The sequence below is a fragment of the Etheostoma spectabile genome, chromosome 16 (genome assembly GCF_008692095.1).
Source record: "Etheostoma spectabile isolate EspeVRDwgs_2016 chromosome 16, UIUC_Espe_1.0, whole genome shotgun sequence".
Classification (NCBI taxonomy): Eukaryota; Metazoa; Chordata; class Actinopteri; order Perciformes; family Percidae; genus Etheostoma; species Etheostoma spectabile.
Window position 1 is genome coordinate 7,724,036 of NC_045748.1, and position 18,160 is coordinate 7,742,195.

General features: G+C 39.0%; 1 protein-coding gene across 8 annotated transcripts in view; it reads right to left on the reverse strand.

Annotated features, from left to right (window-relative positions):
* Window positions 1–210: 210 nt before the first annotated feature.
* nsmfa (NMDA receptor synaptonuclear signaling and neuronal migration factor a) overlaps window positions 211–18,160 on the reverse strand; it is a 42,628-nt gene continuing 24,678 nt past the window's right edge. For 5 of the 8 annotated variants that reach the window (XM_032538984.1, XM_032538985.1, XM_032538986.1 and 2 more), the window contains 10 exons: window positions 18,117–18,160; window positions 16,247–16,336; window positions 12,297–12,427; window positions 10,544–10,627; window positions 10,367–10,400; window positions 9,420–9,490; window positions 9,146–9,225; window positions 8,248–8,350; window positions 2,351–2,426; window positions 211–1,208 (listed from right to left, as the gene is read on the reverse strand). The exon at window positions 18,117–18,160 is cut by the window's right edge and continues 9 nt beyond it. In XM_032538984.1, the coding sequence (XP_032394875.1) occupies window positions 1,111–1,208; window positions 2,351–2,426; window positions 8,248–8,350; window positions 9,146–9,225; window positions 9,420–9,490; window positions 10,367–10,400; window positions 10,544–10,627; window positions 12,297–12,427; window positions 16,247–16,336; window positions 18,117–18,160 (811 nt within the window). In that variant the 3' untranslated portion in view covers window positions 211–1,110. The remainder of the gene's footprint in view (window positions 1,209–2,350; window positions 2,427–8,247; window positions 8,351–9,145; window positions 9,226–9,419; window positions 9,491–10,366; window positions 10,401–10,543; window positions 10,628–12,296; window positions 12,428–16,246; window positions 16,337–18,116) is intronic. The other 3 variants (XM_032538987.1, XM_032538990.1, XM_032538991.1) reach the window with 1 other exon arrangement.

Below are 18,160 nucleotides of genomic sequence, written 5' to 3' on the forward strand. Positions count from 1 at the left end.
TGTCATCCCCCATCTCTCCCCCACCTTTCCTGTCTATCCACTGTCACTATCAAATAAAGGGAAAAGCCCCAAAAAATTGTCTTTTAAAAGGAAGAGGGGGGGGGGGGGGGGGGGGGTCAAGGTGATACAACAAACAAACAATATTTTTGCTTCAACAAAATAGCAGAAAGAGAAAATACACACAACACATCTGCATGTTTTCTGTTTTTTACATGGAAAACACGCACACTCGCACACAAAATCGGCACTTTCTTTTTCTTCTTTCTTTTCTTTTTTACCAAAACATGAAGCTCAATTCCTCAAACAGAAGATACATGTCCAGAGAGATAATACATTCATTCCAAGCAATGGCGATGAAGATTACAATATCTTGATAGAATAGACAAACAGATTAATTACTTCATGGCTAAAACCTGAGTTATTCCAAAGTATTTCCATATGAAACTGCACAACAATGCACATCAAAAATAAATGATGTATCATTATTCTCATATAGAGTATTATTTGCATGACTAAAGCTATGCTAATATATTCATGTGATATATACACACATTGACATATGGATTATTTATGTATATGTATGTCTCCAGGGGTCTGAGATCATCTGAGAGGTCCAGTCAAAACACAGAACCACATCATGGCAGGATGAGTTTCAGCGATTTTTCTGAAGCGCATCAGCCTGAAAAAGTGTGTCTTTGCAACCAAGAGGTGACTAAAATTATATTTGCTTTTTACACATTTGAATTTTTGATTTTCCTTTTGCTTTCAAACTCAAGAGGCAAAGGGAGTGTGTGACTAAGATGTGGACAGTCCAGTTGTCTCTGCTTTTTCCTCATTTTTTCTTTTATGTGTATTTCTTTGGCCCTTTCTGTTAGTCTTTCATCCTTACACTAATAATGAGGAGGAGCAGAGGCACGGCATAATTTAGTTTGTCTTCAGCGTCCTTGTCTTGCCTGTCATCCCTCTTCCTCCGCTCCCGGTCCTCTCCAGAATGAAAGCAGGCATGACTGTTTATATTGAGTCGAGCACTATAGTTGAGCAATGTTCAGTCATTGGACCAGGTTTTAACTGGTTCCTCGTGGCACTGGACCATTTATCCATGTTTCTTCGTCACAAAAATTCCTCATACTCCAAGAGTTTGGAGTGCTGCCGCGTCTTCCAAAGCCGGTAGAGGCGGAAGTCGAAGTACAACTCAATCACCTCTTTGCCTTGATGTGTAAATGAGACAGGAGAAGTTTAAATCCCACATTATGGAAGCAGAATATACCATACGACGTACCAAGATCACAATCTTTTCCTGACCTTAACAAGAGCCGCTAGTGCCTAAACATAAAAACTTCATTCATGCTTTAGGTGCTATGAGTGGATATTTTAATGCAAGAGCTGAATTCATTAATTGCAAATTAACATTATATATTGACATTTTGCAACTTTCCAGATATGTTTAAAAGCATAATATTTATATAAACTATAACTCTGGTGGCATTAAAGTCGCCTCTAAACACATTTGCAAATTAGTGGTAAATTCTAGGAGACGGGGTTGATTTGTATGGGGCAAAAGTTTAGCGTGGTTTGATGTGACAATGAATTCAACACGTTGGGAGTTTTGGTTATCCATTTCTTAAGTAGTTTGTTATTTTACCACAGTTTGCCTGTGAAAATTGATTTACATTCTGTTTTACTGTTATTGCCTCTGTTATGAGTACATTGTAAATCGTCAGGGTTGTAGAGGTTGGGACCTCCAATGGGCACCAAGAGATCAGAAAAGGATACTCTGGAAGAATTAATGAAAGTAAAGGGCTAATAAAGAGGAAGTCTGGATCTGGGTGAAACAGATAACAATTTCTAGTTGTTCCAGTAACTGAGAGCAGGCTTTTGTAACACTAACTATTTTGTTGAGTAGAGAGTAGCCTACTGTATGTCCCTACTCCCACTTGGAGCTTGGGAGGAGAGGAGTGCAAAGTAATATGACTACTTTCTCGCTGCTTTCTCCTGTGTGGTGGGAGTTTAAAGTTTATATGACCAGGATCAATTGCATAAAAGAAAAAAACAACTAGCCAACCAAAATAGGGAGGATACAGAAGCAGGAGAACAAGGGAGTGCACAGTATAGGAACAGGATGAGACGGGTACAGCAAGTGACACATTGTTTAAATAGATTATATTTCCCTTAAATTAAAATAAGAGAACAGCTGTTTGAGTAAAATCCTCCTACAGGATAATTCAAGTTTGTTCACAAATATTCCATATACTGCACTGGATTCGTCACGTGTATATGTGTGTGTCTGAATCACTATGCACGTGTGTGTCCGTGTGATCTGCATGTTCGGGGTGTGTTTGTTCAGACCCACCCTGCGCAGACAGCTCCAGCGGCGACTCAAACTCGACAGAATAAGGCCTCATCAGATTCTTCAATTTCTGGAACAGCTGTTGGCCCGAGATAAGAAAGCAATCACCAATTAGTCTTATTGCACTTGGATACAATTGCAGCAGGGGAGCCTGTATCTTCAAACACACACACACACACACACACACACACACACACACACACACACACACACACACACACACAAACACACAAACACACAAACACAAACAAGCAAGCTCATCTTTAACACCCCTAAAGTTTCAAGCCAGAGCGCATATTCAAAATGTGCATATTTAATCAGCACGGAAAAGATGCCAACAAGCACACAGTATTTCACAGAAGATATGATTATTTAGGGATTAGTCAGCTATTGACTAGTCTTGCTCCAGTGTCCAGATTACGGCATAGCACTAGCACCTGCGTACCTCCTTACTACACGGCAGAGCTACGGAGATACAACACTGAGACCGCAAGACCTGTGGTTGGTCAGCTTGGGCTGCTTATGTTTTTTCCAAGAAAGTTGGCAAAAGGCCCATTATTGTTCTCTATTTTCAGTAACACACAAGCAGGAAAACCAGTTCCTCTTTTATCACAGTGCATGAATGAACACACACACACACACACACACACACACACACACACACACACACACACACACACACACCCATAAACAGAACAAGAACAGCACTGAAGAGAGACATATAGCAGTTCTTCCTGAGCAGGTAACTTTGCTTGTCTTCATATATCTTCCCTGTTTTTCCATGAAACAGCAGAACTTGTAAAAGATTTAGAGTCCCTGTCATCCCTAGTAGACCCGCATTGCCAGACCTACCTCCACAGCACTGTGGAGTAAGGTCTAGATGAAACTTGTTTTGGTGGAACATTTGCACCCCGTAAAAGAAATCTTTACATACAATATCAAACGAAGCACACCATAGTGTTCACACAGTACAGTTATGTGAGCTATTTAAATTAGCTGGATACATGGTTAGACCTTATTTACCAGTGTATAGCTGTGTGTACTTCGTCCACAGCAATCCCCACCAATCAGTCCCAAACGTCCCAGTTAGATAAACGCCATAAACATATTCTTTGTAAATCATTACAATCATTCCCTCCATCTGCACCAGACGTCAGGCTTTATCCTGGACTGGAAATGCACTTCTGTTAATCCAGACTATATCCCTAGTGAAGAGTCCCATGTTCAGGAAATTCAAAGAAAGATTCAAATCAAACTGAATTTATCTGGACATCAGAATGATTTGAGATGCTCATGGATAGCTAGCATTTGTAGTCCTGCAAGTGCTTTTTTCTCATACTACAATATGAAAATTAGCACTGAATGATTAGTTGCTCAAAAAAATGAAGTGTGAGCCACACCATGTCATCCATCAACCAAGACTATGAAGTTTCTCAAATGTGAGAATTTGCTGATTTTTATCAGTATTATATAATTTAGATGAAATACTTTGGGGTTTTGGACAAAACAAGCACTTTGACCTAAAATTATAGATTAATTAATAGTGAGTGTAGTCATAGCGGATGTAGTAATCATTAACGACATCTCTAATTACATGATGACTGTTTAATTGCAGTATAGCAATTTTAGGTTATTCTGCAGTCTCGCTGACGCGGTATCATGCCCATTTAAAACTGAAGCTTACTGATTTTTTTGCTCCAATTTAGTCATGAGGGATCTGAATAACCCTTTGTCAGGGAAATCAAAGGCCGAACGCGCTTTTGTTTTTCACTTTATGATGTTAAAATCGAGGTGGTGAAGAAAAAGCAGCTTTCATTCCTTGTGTTTGCAGTCCTTTTGAAAAAGCTGAAAGAAGGTGGCTGAGTGCCAGATGGGGATGAGAGAACGGTTAGGAAGAAGCAGGCAGCGTGTTTTGTCTTTAGTGCAGAGTTAGCTGGAGGCAAATGAAAAAAACTGAAATAAGGTCTTGCTAGTTGGGTAGTTTCGTTTCTGTCCTGCGTGGCTTCTTTCGAGTTCTCAGTGGCTGTTGTCAATACCAATGCAGATATTGTACTGAGAAAACCGAAACATGCTTGAAAACCTCTGAATGAAAACTGGGTCAGACTGCCTCTCTGACCGGCTGGTCTCCATCCCCAGCCTATTTGTCGTGCTTCCTGAGGGATTTTTATTAATCGTGATTTAACCATTGTGTTTTTACCTGTAAAACCGAGTGGCAGTGGTTTCCACTATATCATGGCTGCAGGCATGTCAATATTAAGCTTACGTATACATTTTATTACACATCAAGATTGATCTCTGGGTGAAGGTTATGTGATTTTTAAGGAAGTTAACAAACAAATGCACCGGAATAGCGGAAGTGTAGTAGCGGAATACACTATATGTATTATGACACATAAGTTTGGGTATTCGTGTTCTAGGGTTGTTTTTCATGGTTTGAGCCAGGGCCCACAGCATTGGTGCGGGCATGTTGTTTCAGGTACCAATGAGTACCATGAAACCAGAAAGTCCACTTTGAGGGATATCGGGATACAAGAGTTTGGCCGTATTGTTCAGATCTAGACAGGTTTTTTGCGAAGTTATCAAGGTGGCAATCATGTTAACAGCAATGCGAGGCAAAGAATCAACCAGAATGTGCACATATTTTACTGAACAACACAGCAACTTGATGAATGATGTTGCATTGCGTTGAAGAAGTTGAGCGAGCGTTTATTTTTCTCTCGTGATTTTATTTTTGTGTTATTTGTTTGTCTTTGTGAGCATATGAGCATGCATGACTTGTATGTAAGTATGTCTATTAGATGTGAAGGCATGCGTGGCCTACATTAGACTTCCACTACTACTATTACTATTACCTGTATCATCTATTTTATCCTATTTCCTTGATACCTCTCTGTAAGGGAGGGAAGGGGGTGGAGGGTGGGAGTTGGGGGTAAACCGTCTCTTTGTTAGTACCCTGTTTCACAGAATGACTCTTTGTATTAGTTTCACTTCATAGATGAGGTGTAATATGTATCTGTTATGTTCAAAATCTCACAAATAAATCATACAAAAAAATGTTAATAAAATAAAGTTGAGCAAGGTTCAACCTTTTTGCCAATCGACCTCAAGTTTTTTTTGCCAGAGCCCTCTGCATTTTCCGCTGTCTGAACACAGCCTTAGTTCCAATTAAGGAACATCCTATTGCTACATCATACAGCATTTTAGATAAAAGCCTACTTCTAACATTGTGGCAGCAGTTTGGTGAGGGCCCTTTGCTGTTTCAACATGACTGTAGGCTCGTTCGAGATAAACTGCGCCTCGCCTGTAAAGTGGACGAGAGCAGGCGGCAGCAGCCGGGGGCGGTGACAAAAGTCTGCTGTCAAGTCAGACAGTTTAGAGCCATAAACCGCAGCCTTCAGGCTGAACAGGAGGTCATAGAAACACTCCATACCATTTAATAAAATGTTATCATACCAACATATCAGCTTGTATACAGTCTCCAGTTGTTTTTATTATGACAGAGTAGCTGTCAAACTGCTCTACATGTGATTTGTTGCTGATTTTAATCAACCACACTCAGTAGATGATCCATAATCTGAACGGATTTAGTCTCTCGGGATTTTAAATGTGACTATCAGCCACACAACAGCCTTAAAGCCTTATAAATCAGACAAATGGCAGTTCATATTCCTTCAATTCAAAAACAATAAAAAGTTTATTTAAAACGTCATCATGTTGAGTCGATTCTGAACCAATCAGCTGTATTGATTAGCCGAGAGGCCAGCGTTTCCTAGCATACTCTGGGTCCCGCCTCGGTGAACAGCAACTGCGCTGCCTGCGTCTAAAACCTGCGGTTGCCTTGCTCTCGTGTGTGCATGACGTCAGCACAAGTCGGACACAAATCTAACCAGCATGCATTGGGCGGCGATCAACGTGATCGATTCTGCGCAGGCCTGGCTCATCTCAGTCTAATGCCACCAGGCACAAAGTAAGGTCCATAAAGAAATTCTTTTCCCAGTTTGGAGGGGCAGAACTTTTACTGGCCTGCAGAGAGCCCGTTTGGGATGAACTGTAATGGCGACTGCGAGCCAGGCCTTATTTTCTCACATCAATGGCCACCCTCCCTAATGTTCCTGTCGATGAACGTCAGCAAATTCCCCCTAACCCAAGACTTCCCGAAAGAGTGGAGGCTGTTATAGCAGCATATGATATACTGTTTAATGTCAAAGTGTCCACATACTTTTTTTTTTTTTTTTTTTTTTTTTTTTAAAGTTATTTTTTTGGGGTTTTATTCCCTTTATTTAGAGGACAGATGTAGGTTTTTGTGAAAGGGGGAGAGAGAGAGGGGGAGTGACATGCGGCAAAGGGGCCACAGGCCGGATTCGAACCCGGGCCCGCCGCGTCGAGGAGCAAGCCTCTATACGTGGGCATCCGCACAGACCCCTGCGCTATCTGGATGCCCAAAGTGTCCACATACTTTTGTCCGTGTAGTGTAGTTGCCAATGGAGAATAGTTTTGAAGGAAAGCACTAAAAATTAGGTCACAGCTGGTAAAATTTCTACATCCTTAAAAGGGTATGTGAGTGTACATGTTCTTTCAGAGAGGTACAAGCAAAAACTCATTAACTCTATTTTCTGACTGACGTTTTATAAAGACTATAGTAGACAAGCCGCAGGTGTGAAAATATCACTTTGGGATCTTGAGACTAAGCCTTGAGAAAAGAAAAGAGAAACACACCTATTTTGTTGTTTTGGATTCAAGCTCTCCTGAAACAACTGCATGTGTGTGTGTTTGTCTGTAGGGGTGGAGATATCACTGATTTGCAGTCTGTTCTGCAGAATGCCAGCCTGTCCATCAACCCTGGAGAGACCCACTTTATATAACAAAGCATTTTGGCAGACGTGATTGGAAAAAACAAACACCGCTGGCTATGGTGTGCGTCTGTGTGTGAATTTGTGAGTGTGTCAGCCAACTTGTTCGTGTGTGTGTGTGTGTGTTGTTGTTTTTTTAATGTGGTTATGTGTTCATGCCAGGTAGAGAGAGGTGCAGCATTACTCAGCATGTATGCTCTTCAGCTGTAACCCGGTAACATCATACAGAGTGAGATAATAGTCACACAGGTGGAGAGCGGGAGAGGGAAAAACTGAGACAACCAGGATGATATTGTGGTGATCATCTAAGTTATTACATCAATTTGTGTGACACATTAATCTTAAATCAACAGAGACCTAGTTATGAATGAATTGGAATTCTACTCTTGCGTGACGGTGTGCGATGGTCCCACCAGCGTAGGAACTGATTCATAGTTCTGTATCAGATTTCACCGCTCTGTATCTATTATATATTTTCTGCCTGGATGCTCCACAGTAATCTTGTTGATAAAAAGCGACTAAGGGAGGGTTGGTCTTGTCTTACTGTCATGCATTCATTGATAGCTGAAGTGATTGTGTTTACAGTTCATTCATGCACTGTGATAAAAGAGGAATTGCTTTTGCTGCTTGTGTGTTACAGAAATAGAGAACAGTAATGGGCCTTTTGTCCACTTTCTTGGAAAAAACATAAGCAGCCCAAGCTGACCAACCACAGGTCTTGCGGTCTCAATGTTGGATCTTTGTAGCTCTGCCGTGTAGTAAGGAGGTACGCAGGTGCTAGTGCTATGCCGTAATCTGGACACTGGAGCAAGACTAGTCAATGGCTGACTAATCCCTAAATAATCATATCTTCTGTGAAATACTGTGTGCTTGTTGGCATCTTTTCTGTGCTGATTAAATATGCACATTTTGAATATTTGCTCTGGCTTGAAACTTTAGGTGTGTGTGTGTGTGTGTGTGTGTGTGTGTGTGTGTGTGTGTGTGTGTGTGTGTGTGTGTGTGTGTTTGTGTGTTTGTGCACACGTGTTTTTTGCATCAGTGTCTTTGTACCTTCTCTCCATTGGGGTTGCCCAGGACATAGCATCCCATTATGTGGATGATGTTGGGTTCTGGGTTGATTTTACTCATGAAGCGACTAAGCCTCCTCCAGAATCTAAACAAAGACAGGGGCTACAGTTACACGCCTCAAGGGGTTTTTCATTCTGAATATAATCAATCATTGACAGTTCTTTAACTTTTAAAAAGAAAAGCCCGCGTCAAGCACTTGTCACTCTTTATTGGTTAACCGCTGTTTTAACAGAATATACATATAGAACAGGAGGTGAGACTTTTGTTTCATATAGCCAAAACAAGTTAACATCTACTATTCTACTAAAGATGGCCCGTCTGGGAAAGATGCGTCCCCCTCAAAAAGTAGTATATGTGCTCATAAATGACAAACTAATGTAGCGAGAGTGTTGAATCGTCACAGTGGGAGATCTATGATTTAAATCAAGTCTGAGAAATAGCATTCATATTCTGAAAATAGCGTTTTAAAAAAAAAGAGCATTTTACATGACATTCATGTCAGAATCTTTAATTCTTTAAATGCCCAAAATAAAATGAAGATTTATCTAGGAGTGAGCAAGTTTCATTTGGTTGAGATTTTAACAAGAGGATTTTTGATTGAACCCTTCTTCTGATTATCAGTGGAATAAAATTAAAGTACAGTGAAGGGTATCTTAATAATAAAAATAATTCCCAAATATTTCTCTTTTTACAGCTAGCTAATGCCTCTGTCATGTTTTTCATGTCTTGTAAATTATCATCACATGTTAATGCTTTATAAAACATAGGAAATAGAAACTGTCAAGATATTTGCCTATATGAGGCAATAGGAGACATAAACTAAACTACTATACTACTACTATAAAGGTGTCAAACAGAGATGGACTCAGTGGTAACTTACTGGCTCATGGCCTCTTCCTTTTCCACCTTAGCAAAAGTTGCCACTTTATTTTTCAGTAAATACAGGTGACCGGGGCCTCCCTAAGAAAGAAAGAAAGAAAGAAACACACACATAGAGCAATTACATCCCAAAGGAAGGTACTTTACATATCTAGCTGGGTACTCAACAAATTCTATATGTAGTGCATGAACACACAATCCCATATACCCCAAATAAAACCTACATTTCTACAGGAAATACAGTATTACACTTATTCAGTCTCCTTGTTCCTTACCTGACAAAAGATGAGCATCCTCCAGAACTTGCTTCCTCTCCTGTAAGCTGTCAGCTTCTTCTCTATTTCCTCTGCGAGAGAGAGAAAAAGGGTTGGATTGATGTTAACGTTAGGGACCGAGAACCGAAAGAATATGAAAAGAGAAAAGTCACAATGTAGTGAGAGAGGGAGAAATGTGAACGGTGAACACAAAGGAAATCTCTGGGGGTGAGTTCAAGTACAGTTGTAATAATAGACAGCAGAGACACTAATGTAAGATGTAGTTTAAATTGAATTCAACAGTGTGTACTTAATGCAGCAGGAAAAGTCACTGCAAAATCAAACCAGGCCAATGAAAGACAGTAAAATGGGAACCTGAAATCTTTATCAATTATTCATTTACGTCCTCTCACTAACTCTGTTGAGCTATTCAGTGCAGAGTTCATTATTATCTTGGGAAGTTCTAGGGACCATTTACTGTACAGTAAGTGCTTCTGTTGTGAACAAGACAATCATTTTCTTTCTTTATATTTTGGAGCATTTTAACTGGTTCTAAATGAACAGAGTGGTCAAGCCACATTTAAGATATGTTCTAAGATGTTAATTGCAGGTCAGGTTTCGCTTGTAGCTAGTTTTCTGACCTTTAGTTCATTCTCCACTCCTCCGTTCCAGGATAGCAGATAAATCTGTCTATCTGTGTATAAATGTATCTGTGACTCTATATTTTAAAGTAATTATGTCTCTATACTTGTTCAACTTGTTTGTATCTTTATTAGACAACTTTCATTAGTTGGACACTAGTGTTATGTGTACCTCTTACACCTTCAAATCACCTATTCAGTTCTTTTACTTTATCTTCTGTTCTTAAAGTCATCATTATTTTAGAATATTTTTTTAAGAGTTTTGTTCACTGCACTTATTATACTCATGTATTGGAATTACATTTTCATATATCCGGTATTACTCACCCAAAATATCATCAAACGTTGCATGTTCGTGGTCCTAAGGAAAAAGACATTCACATAAAACATAATCATTTAAAATTGCAAAATTCTTTAATTTAGATAGCAATTGAATCCCTTTTTAAAGAAACAACTAGTATGCCTGGAATGTCCATAATGCACACATGCCGATGTCTGACTCACATAGAGGATGGGGATGATGGAGGGGTCATCCCTGCGGATTATAGTGGGAACGTACTCCGCCTTTGGGACCTTAGAAGAGATCAGCTGAAGGAAAAAAAGAAACAGATCAAGGAGAAGAAATGATGGATTTAGTAGGATGCAAAGAAAGGAAAGCGTGGAAGATGAAGAAAATGGAGCAAGGTTTGGGGGGAATAGAAGAGTAACAGTAACAGTCCAGTAAAGGGGAAACGAGAATAAAGGGGAAAGGAGAAAACTCTCTTCCACTCTCATGTCGGCAGGGAATGTACAGCTCTATGTAATATTCACAGCGTGAGGGTTGAGAATACATTAAATGCATTTAAGCGACTGCCCTTGCATAAATTTACCTTCTTGAGAGTAAGCTAATTTTAGTCTGCCATCAATGTGTAATCCTAAAGTAACCATTTTCTGAAATAACCGTTTTTCCTACCCGTTTACTATGGATCAGAGACAGACACCAATTTTCACAAGTTCAGTTTACAAGTTTTCCCGACTGAGGGACCTTTTTAAAGTCTCCACATCCTCATTTACTTTTTATTTTCACTTTTAAAAATTGTGGGGTGTGGAGTTTGACATGTAGGCGGGGAGGATTTAACAATAGATGCTAGAGAGTTGCATCGTTGGAAATAAAAGATAGAGGGTTTTTTGGACTTGAGCTTTAACCTGACTTGCCAGATGGTTTGTTACCCAGAACCATCTGAGAATTCATCATTGGAAATATACTTGGCAGTAGGGTTGCATGACACTGACAAAATGTGATATTGCGATATAAATTACGAATATTGCAATATCAATATTAATTTAGATATTTTTAAACATATGTAAAATAACAAAAGATATGGGAAAACGCATCAAAATAGATTCATAACAAATACCACAAAGGTTTATTTCAACTAATATAGTACATATTGGACCGGTACAACATGAATAAATAAATAAATACCCACCATGTCTACAGAACAGGACATGTTTTGGACAGTACAATATATATATATATATATATATATATATATATATATATATATATATATATATATATATATATATATATATATATAATGGGAACAGGACACAACTTTCTTTTTGCTTCTCTGATTCGTTCAGTTTTGATCGGTAACTGGCCAATGAAACATGATCTTTATAGTGTTTCAAGTGGGTTCTAAATCAAACACAACCATCAGATGTGATGCATTGATCCAAGATTCCATACTTATCGCAACACTTTTGATATAATATTGAGTCGATATATCATGCGCCCCTACTTTGCAGGTGTCTATCACGGGCTTGTCTCACATTGCCAGACCTATCTACACAGCGCTGTGTCAGCGATGGTGTTAGGTCTGGCTGCTCCACACAAACCGTAGGCCTACATTCTGGGAAAGGGAAAAAAAACGGTCCCAAAATGTTGGCATGTGCAGGATGGCTCCCGACAATATACTTTTGCTGCACCAGTCTAATCACAGGCTAACTTTAACCAATCATATGTCTTCACTTCCAACCGAGCCAGTGGGTAACTCTTGCTGAAGCCATTCAAAAGCGTCTTTTCAGTCTAAAAAAACCTTCAGTGCTGTATTTTTCTATTCTTTTAATAAAGAAATATTCTCCAATTTTATTATAACTGACGCTATTGCAGCATCTATTATTTTTCCTAATGTTTTTTATCTTACAAAGGACTCCCTTGTAAGTCTGGCAATTTAAGCTTAATATTAAATTGGTGAACAATATGATCTCTTACCATGATTTTGGGAGGTACAAAGTCATCTCCTTCACAGGCCAGCCTCTCCATCTCTCTCTCCTCCTCCCAGTCTATATTGTCATCGAGGCCTCCTTCATCTAAGGTACCGCAGGAGGTCTGCAGGTCTCCACCTAGAAGAGAATATAACTCTCCAGTGAGCAAAAATACTTGAGATAATAGGGTGTAGGCAGAAGTGTTGGGTGGGAGGCAAGAAAGGTGAGAAAATATGTGAGTGAAGGACGTGTCCAGGAAGTGGAGAGAGCTGGGTGCAGAGGAGAGCAAACATGATGGAGTTGTTAATAATGGTGGGGACATAAGACAGATGGAGCAGGGAAAAGAGACAGCTGACAGAAGGAAAAGAAAGGAGCGACTGATGAGTGAGTGTGGCAGCAGGATTTCTGGCATCAGCTAACAAGGAAAGCTATGAAAACCAAACTGGGGTCAGAGGCTATTTTAAGAAGGGAAGGTGTTGGATAGCTGTAATCTTGCTTTTTGACATGTAATCATGTAATGTAATCACTATTTGTATTTTATCAGGTTATAAAATGATTCAATAAATATTACTGTGATCACTCAAAATACTCAAATATAATCATGTCACACTATCAGAATCATGAAATATCAAATAACTCATTTGAATTAATAATGTGTAATATTAGGAATCTAAATTTTTGAGAAAGATACTTTTCCACATCTGATTCTGATTTGAAAACTGGATGAGGCAGAGGCACTGATTAGCGTCATTTAATTTAACTCTAAGTTGGGCCTCTGTACTATGGTAGAAGACAGCTGTTATATTATTTCACACCTCAAGGGATATTTACTTGATATGGTAATTATTGATATTTGACAGTTTGAATCCTCCTTATAGGTCAGTGCTTTAATAGAAACTACTTTCTGGTAATTGCCATTCCTATTTGAGTGCTAGTACACTGAAATGTACTTGCCATTTTCCAATACTGTAGTTTACGTCCAATGTCAGCTTATGGCATGACATTCATGATTACCATATGTGTGTTCTTTTATTTGCTACATACGGTGTTGGTGTGTTATTGATACTGTATATCAATGCTTTGCTCATATTTTTACTATTTCAGACAACAAACCTAAAATAATAATTGGGGCGGTATCGTTAGAGGACTCTCAAATATCTATTTTGGCATTGGCCTCCATTATCGGTCAAGATTTTGTCAATAGCTTCTGTAAACCAACTAATAAAGAAAGACTGCAGGTACCTAGGGAGAAATGGCAGTGTGAAAAGAGAGTAAAGAAAGAGAGAGAGAGAGAGAGAGAGCATGACAGAGGAGAAAATGACAAGCAAGATTGACGATTAATGTCACTCCTCCAGAGAACAATACCTTTCCCTCAGGAAAGAGGAAGAATGAGGCATCAACCACACCATTAGACTGTCATCAACAGTTCATTTATCTTTTATCACACTCTGAAACACAGAAACACTGAAGATGGAGATGGAGAAAAAACATAAAACCACAGATACTCAGACATCAACATAGACAAACAGCACATGCAAACACTGTGTGTTCAAAAGCCTTTTAAAAAAACACTTAGACATACGTTCCTCACGTTAACATTTGTACCAGCGGACACAATTGGACTGGGACACGCACACTCCGTTTTGGAAGACATACTCACAGAAAGAGAGCATCACAAAGTTGAAGAAAGACCCACGGTCATAGGGAGACAGATGGACAGGGTCAGGGTCAACAGCAGAGACAGTCAGTTTGTGTGTGTGGCATTGTGTGTTATGTAGTGTCTTTGGATATTTTGTGTTAGTTGCTCTTGATCTGCCAAAACGTGGAAGTGAGCTGAAAAAACGTGACGACAAAATGTCACCTTACTTCAACAGAGAGGTCTTTTTTACAGTACAGTATACTGTAGAGCTGGGCAATATATTGATATTATATTGATATTGCGATATGAAACTAGATATGGTCTTAGATTTTGGATATCGTAATATCATAATACGGCATAAGTGTTGTCTTTTCCTGGTTTTAAAGGCTCCATTACAGTAAAGTGATGTCATTTTCTGAACTTACCAGACAGTTGTAACTGTTCTATTGTTTGCCTTTACCCACTGAGTCATTATATCAACATTACTGATGATTATTTATCAAAAATCTCATTGTGTAAATATTTTGTGAAAGCACCAATAGTCAACACTACAATATCGTCGCAATATTGATATTGAGGTATTTGGTCAAAAATATTGTGATATTTGATTTCCTCCATATCGCCCAGCCCTAGCATACTGTCATATCACAAGTCCTATTTATCTGTTTTTACATTCTTGATGAAAAGAGGCTTTAACTTTCAAGTAACGAAATCCCCATTGAAAACACACTCAAAAATGTGTGTCATAGTAGGCCGTCTTCTGTTGGCTAATTATGAAAAAGGTTAAGAAGTTAAATCAGTGATGTCATTATCGACATTTCTAAACATTTAATTATTTAGTTCATTAAAACTATGACTTCAAACTCAATATCCAGCTAAAATGGAAGGTGTCTGTGTCTATATCCTTTTGATTTTCTCGACAACGGTTCATCCGATCAACTTCACACTTGATGGGTGTTTTGCTGAGGACCCAAGGAAGTGCACTGTCAAGTGCTAGTTCAGGACATATTTATCATTAGTGTGTTATGTACACACTGTGTAGTTTTATTGAGAGGAGACACATGTAAACTAATACACTGCCCAACAGCATGCAGTGTACAGTTTGCTATCCATTGCTCACTACATATAGATATACACATAGCCAAATACAAATATAGTCAGTACAAAAAATCTCACTGAAATAAAGAGAGACCAGAGACATTACATTGTAGCAAACTCATTTCAAGCATCAGCAATGTAACTTCTGTAATGAACCATTTTGTTCCCAGAAGTAGCCTGGCCTGTGCAACTATGTCATGGCAGCTCCGCACCCAAGGAAGCGCAGTGTTGAGTGTGAAGTTGTTTGGATGAGTGGTTCTTAACAAAGCTGCAAGCAGCACTACCGGAAGCCATGCAATTGGCTTGTTCTGAACAGACATTGCAGTGTATCCAAATAACAAAAAAGGGCAGAATTTGTAACTAATAACAGCCATTGGATAAATGTAGTGGGGAAAAATTGCAATATTTCCTACTGTCAATTAAAAGCAGGAAATCTCCCAATCTGAAAATACTTACACTTTTGCAGTTGGCAGTATTTGTCGCCCCCTACATTGTGTACTGTACTTTACATTATTTGTCAGTGGTTGACCTTCATTTAATACTACAGATGATTTGGCCTCATTCCAGCTGTGCTGTAAGTCCCTCGTATATCAAAGTGCTAATCACCGACCTTTTTTTATAGCTGAGAAATGCTGCTAAGTAGCTTTCAACTCGGTATGAGCCACCTGTGTATGGAAATTAATTTATGACAAAAGTACTGAGTGAGCACAAAGCACATTTAAGGTGTAATGAATCTGCCAGTCAAGACATGAGGCGACAAGGGTCAGACGTAGCACGTTGTTATATAACATGTTCTCACAAATCTTACTGCAGCTGTTTTGGTAGATTACAATAGGACACTTTACATAAAAGAACATATTTATATCTGGCAGTTATTGTAATATTTAACTTACAGTTTTTTTATGTAGACATAGGAGAATTGACTGCACTGAAGTAGTCTTACATCATTTAAAAGGCAAGGCCCGGCAGATCCAGGTCAATTTTTACTTTTTCTTCTCACTCTGCGTGTCAGGAATACAAACTGAAAACTTCCCGAGCACAATTTACTTTAGACATACATTTACACCATTTGTAAATGTCATTTGTATACTTCAGAGTTAAAGCCTTCCAAAATGTTTTAATTACCATTTTTTTGCACCGCTGCAACTGTGAGAAATTGTGTGTGTCAGAATCTGTGTGTGAGCGCGTAGATGCACATGCGTGAGTCTGTGTTAACTCACTGTCTCTGGGGTCATGAGGAGAGTCAGTCTTGACAGGGGTGGGATCACTCCAGGAACGGCTGAAACTCTTCGATCTACGCTCAGCGAATGCTAGTGCAGGCGGGGAGAGATAGTCACACACCACACACACACACACACACATACACACACTAACAAACCTCTACAGAGTGTGTATCCTCTACACACTCGCCACCTAAAGCACATTAGTGAAAAGACGATGCAGCTCACAAATATAAAGTATACAGCACGATGTCATCCCTCCTCTGCACAAACGCACAAACAAATGCCTGCATGTACAAACTGTAACACATACGTACACATACAGTATGCTAACAATCATATTTATCTTTAAAATTATAAAGGATCTTGTTGCTCATCATCAGTATGGATTTGAAAGGACTGTCCTTGTCTCACAAATTTACCAAGCTGCGATAAAATCAGCTCTGCTTTGAAGAGTAATCACTGTGCTCTTACAATATTTTTAGACTACTTGAAAGTGTTTGACACGGTTAATCAACAGTGTCCCCTCAAGGCTCCACGTTTTTTCCCCTTTGTTCTTACGCGGCTGATTAATTCCCACAAATGCTTCTCTGCCGACACCAACTTGTTCTTTTCAAGTACAAATGTCTTTTCATTAGCCAAAGCATTCATAAGGTCAACTTTTTAATGTTTTTTTTTTCTTCTTGTGATCAAAAGGAAACATTTTTTTCTGGTTTTCTAACAAGGTTTTCTTTTAGAAATAACTTGTAACTATATCAAAACATCACAAATAGTCTGATCCGGACTAGAGTTGATTTTCATGGTTCGAACCAGATTGATCCAAAGGTTGTTGTTTTTTTATTGTTATTTATATAAATAGCATGTACTTTCTTTGACTTAGTCAACACTGCAGACTTGGGACCAGATTATATGACCATGAGGACAATGTCTGTTCAACCAAAGCCATGCAGAAATGGTCTCCAGGAGAACTAGTTCCTCCTCACAGCAGGGAAAGCCTGAGGTCTGGAACAACTTTGACATTACAGAATCAAAAAGATTTTGGGATTTAGCAAATGTCTACATGTACATCTACACACATGGTCCAGAAACATATTGTTTGCAATATGGTAATACAGCTTTGATATTTGCTACAAGGTTTGCGTAGTCTCGATAACACTTGTTAACTTACCAAGCTACTTGTCACATTAACGCTGCATTTATCGACACAAATAAAAATGTAACCAATGATTTTATTCACTGGGGCAAAGATTAATAAATAAGCTTTCTTTGCCCTTCACCATTTTCTTTCCATTTAATTTTCAAAGTCAAAACAGTGGGCAAACTAATAGATTATAGACCGGTTACATAACAAAGTTACACTCACATTGCCTTTGAAGCCACATCTAATCCAGAACTAGATTTTGTTTTATATGTTTGCAGTGTCAGTCAAAACAGACACACACCCCTTTACAATCATCCAATTTTTTTTTATATACAATTTAGTGTTTTTGTCTTCAAACTTTATAACCAATTGAACAAACATTTGAAGCGATACAACAGGAAAAGACCACCTACAGTCACACACTCAAACATACACACATGCACCGACTTATATCGCTGGCTTATCAACACACACCCTGACGAGCATATAATCCTCAAGGTTATTCAATTGAGCGTTACAAAATCCCAGTAAAGCAGCAGCGTTTGGCGCCACACACATGCAAAAAACACACCAGGAAACCGACAAAAAAACACAGATGATGGTGGGGTGAACAACATTACAACTTCAATTTGTGCAAACATATCACACACACACACACACACACACACACACACACACACACACACACACACACACACACACACACACATACACATATCTCTGACTCACTCTGTGCTTTCATCCTCCTGCTGCCCACCATCCGAAGATGCTTC